Source organism: Penaeus monodon, chromosome 34 (genome assembly GCF_015228065.2).
Source record: "Penaeus monodon isolate SGIC_2016 chromosome 34, NSTDA_Pmon_1, whole genome shotgun sequence".
Taxonomy (NCBI): domain Eukaryota; kingdom Metazoa; phylum Arthropoda; class Malacostraca; order Decapoda; family Penaeidae; genus Penaeus; species Penaeus monodon.
The window spans coordinates 30,544,800-30,545,357 of NC_051419.1; the positions used below are offsets into that span (position 1 = coordinate 30,544,800).

The 558-nt window shown below is 31.2% G+C and overlaps 1 protein-coding gene across 1 annotated transcript in view; it reads left to right on the plus strand.

Annotated features, from left to right (window-relative positions):
• The first annotated feature begins 267 nt into the window (after positions 1-267).
• LOC119594879 (putative inorganic phosphate cotransporter) overlaps positions 268-558 on the plus strand; it is a 10,569-nt gene continuing 10,278 nt past the window's right edge. Inside the window, exon 1 of the mRNA XM_037943955.1 lies at positions 268-379. Coding sequence (XP_037799883.1) covers positions 268-379 — 112 coding nt within the window. The remainder of the gene's footprint in view (positions 380-558) is intronic.

Here is a 558-nt window from a genome sequence, read left to right on the forward strand (position 1 = left end):
TAGAAAATAAAACATTTCGACAGTGTGTTATTTAGTTATGGACAAAACAACGTGAATAATGATAATAAAAGAAGAAAAATGGCGAATAAGTGAAACGAGAGAAAAACAAGAGAGTAAAAGAAAATGAAAAAAAAAATCAGAACAATATTTAAAAGAATAATCCATATTCTGAATACATGACAAAAATACATTACAGGAAAATAGATAAATAAAAACTGAATATTCTTTTTAACGTCACGATCGAAATATCAACAAGAAGATCGGACGATGAACGCTGAACAAATGGTGAACAGTGAACACGAAGAACAGAAAAGAGAAGGAATAAAAGATGGAAATGAAGCAACTCGCAATGATCCTCAGATGTCAACAGGTGAAACAGGTTGTTATTCCACTAATGACCCAATTGCTTCGTTTAAGGGGCCATTAATTACTCATTTGGCAATTGGGGCAGTTGGTTCATGTTGTTACCTTTTTTATAATTAGGTCATTATTGGAGGAAATTGTTGATTTATTGAAATTTGGATTTTAATTTTGTTTCTGTGTACGTACTCGAAAGAA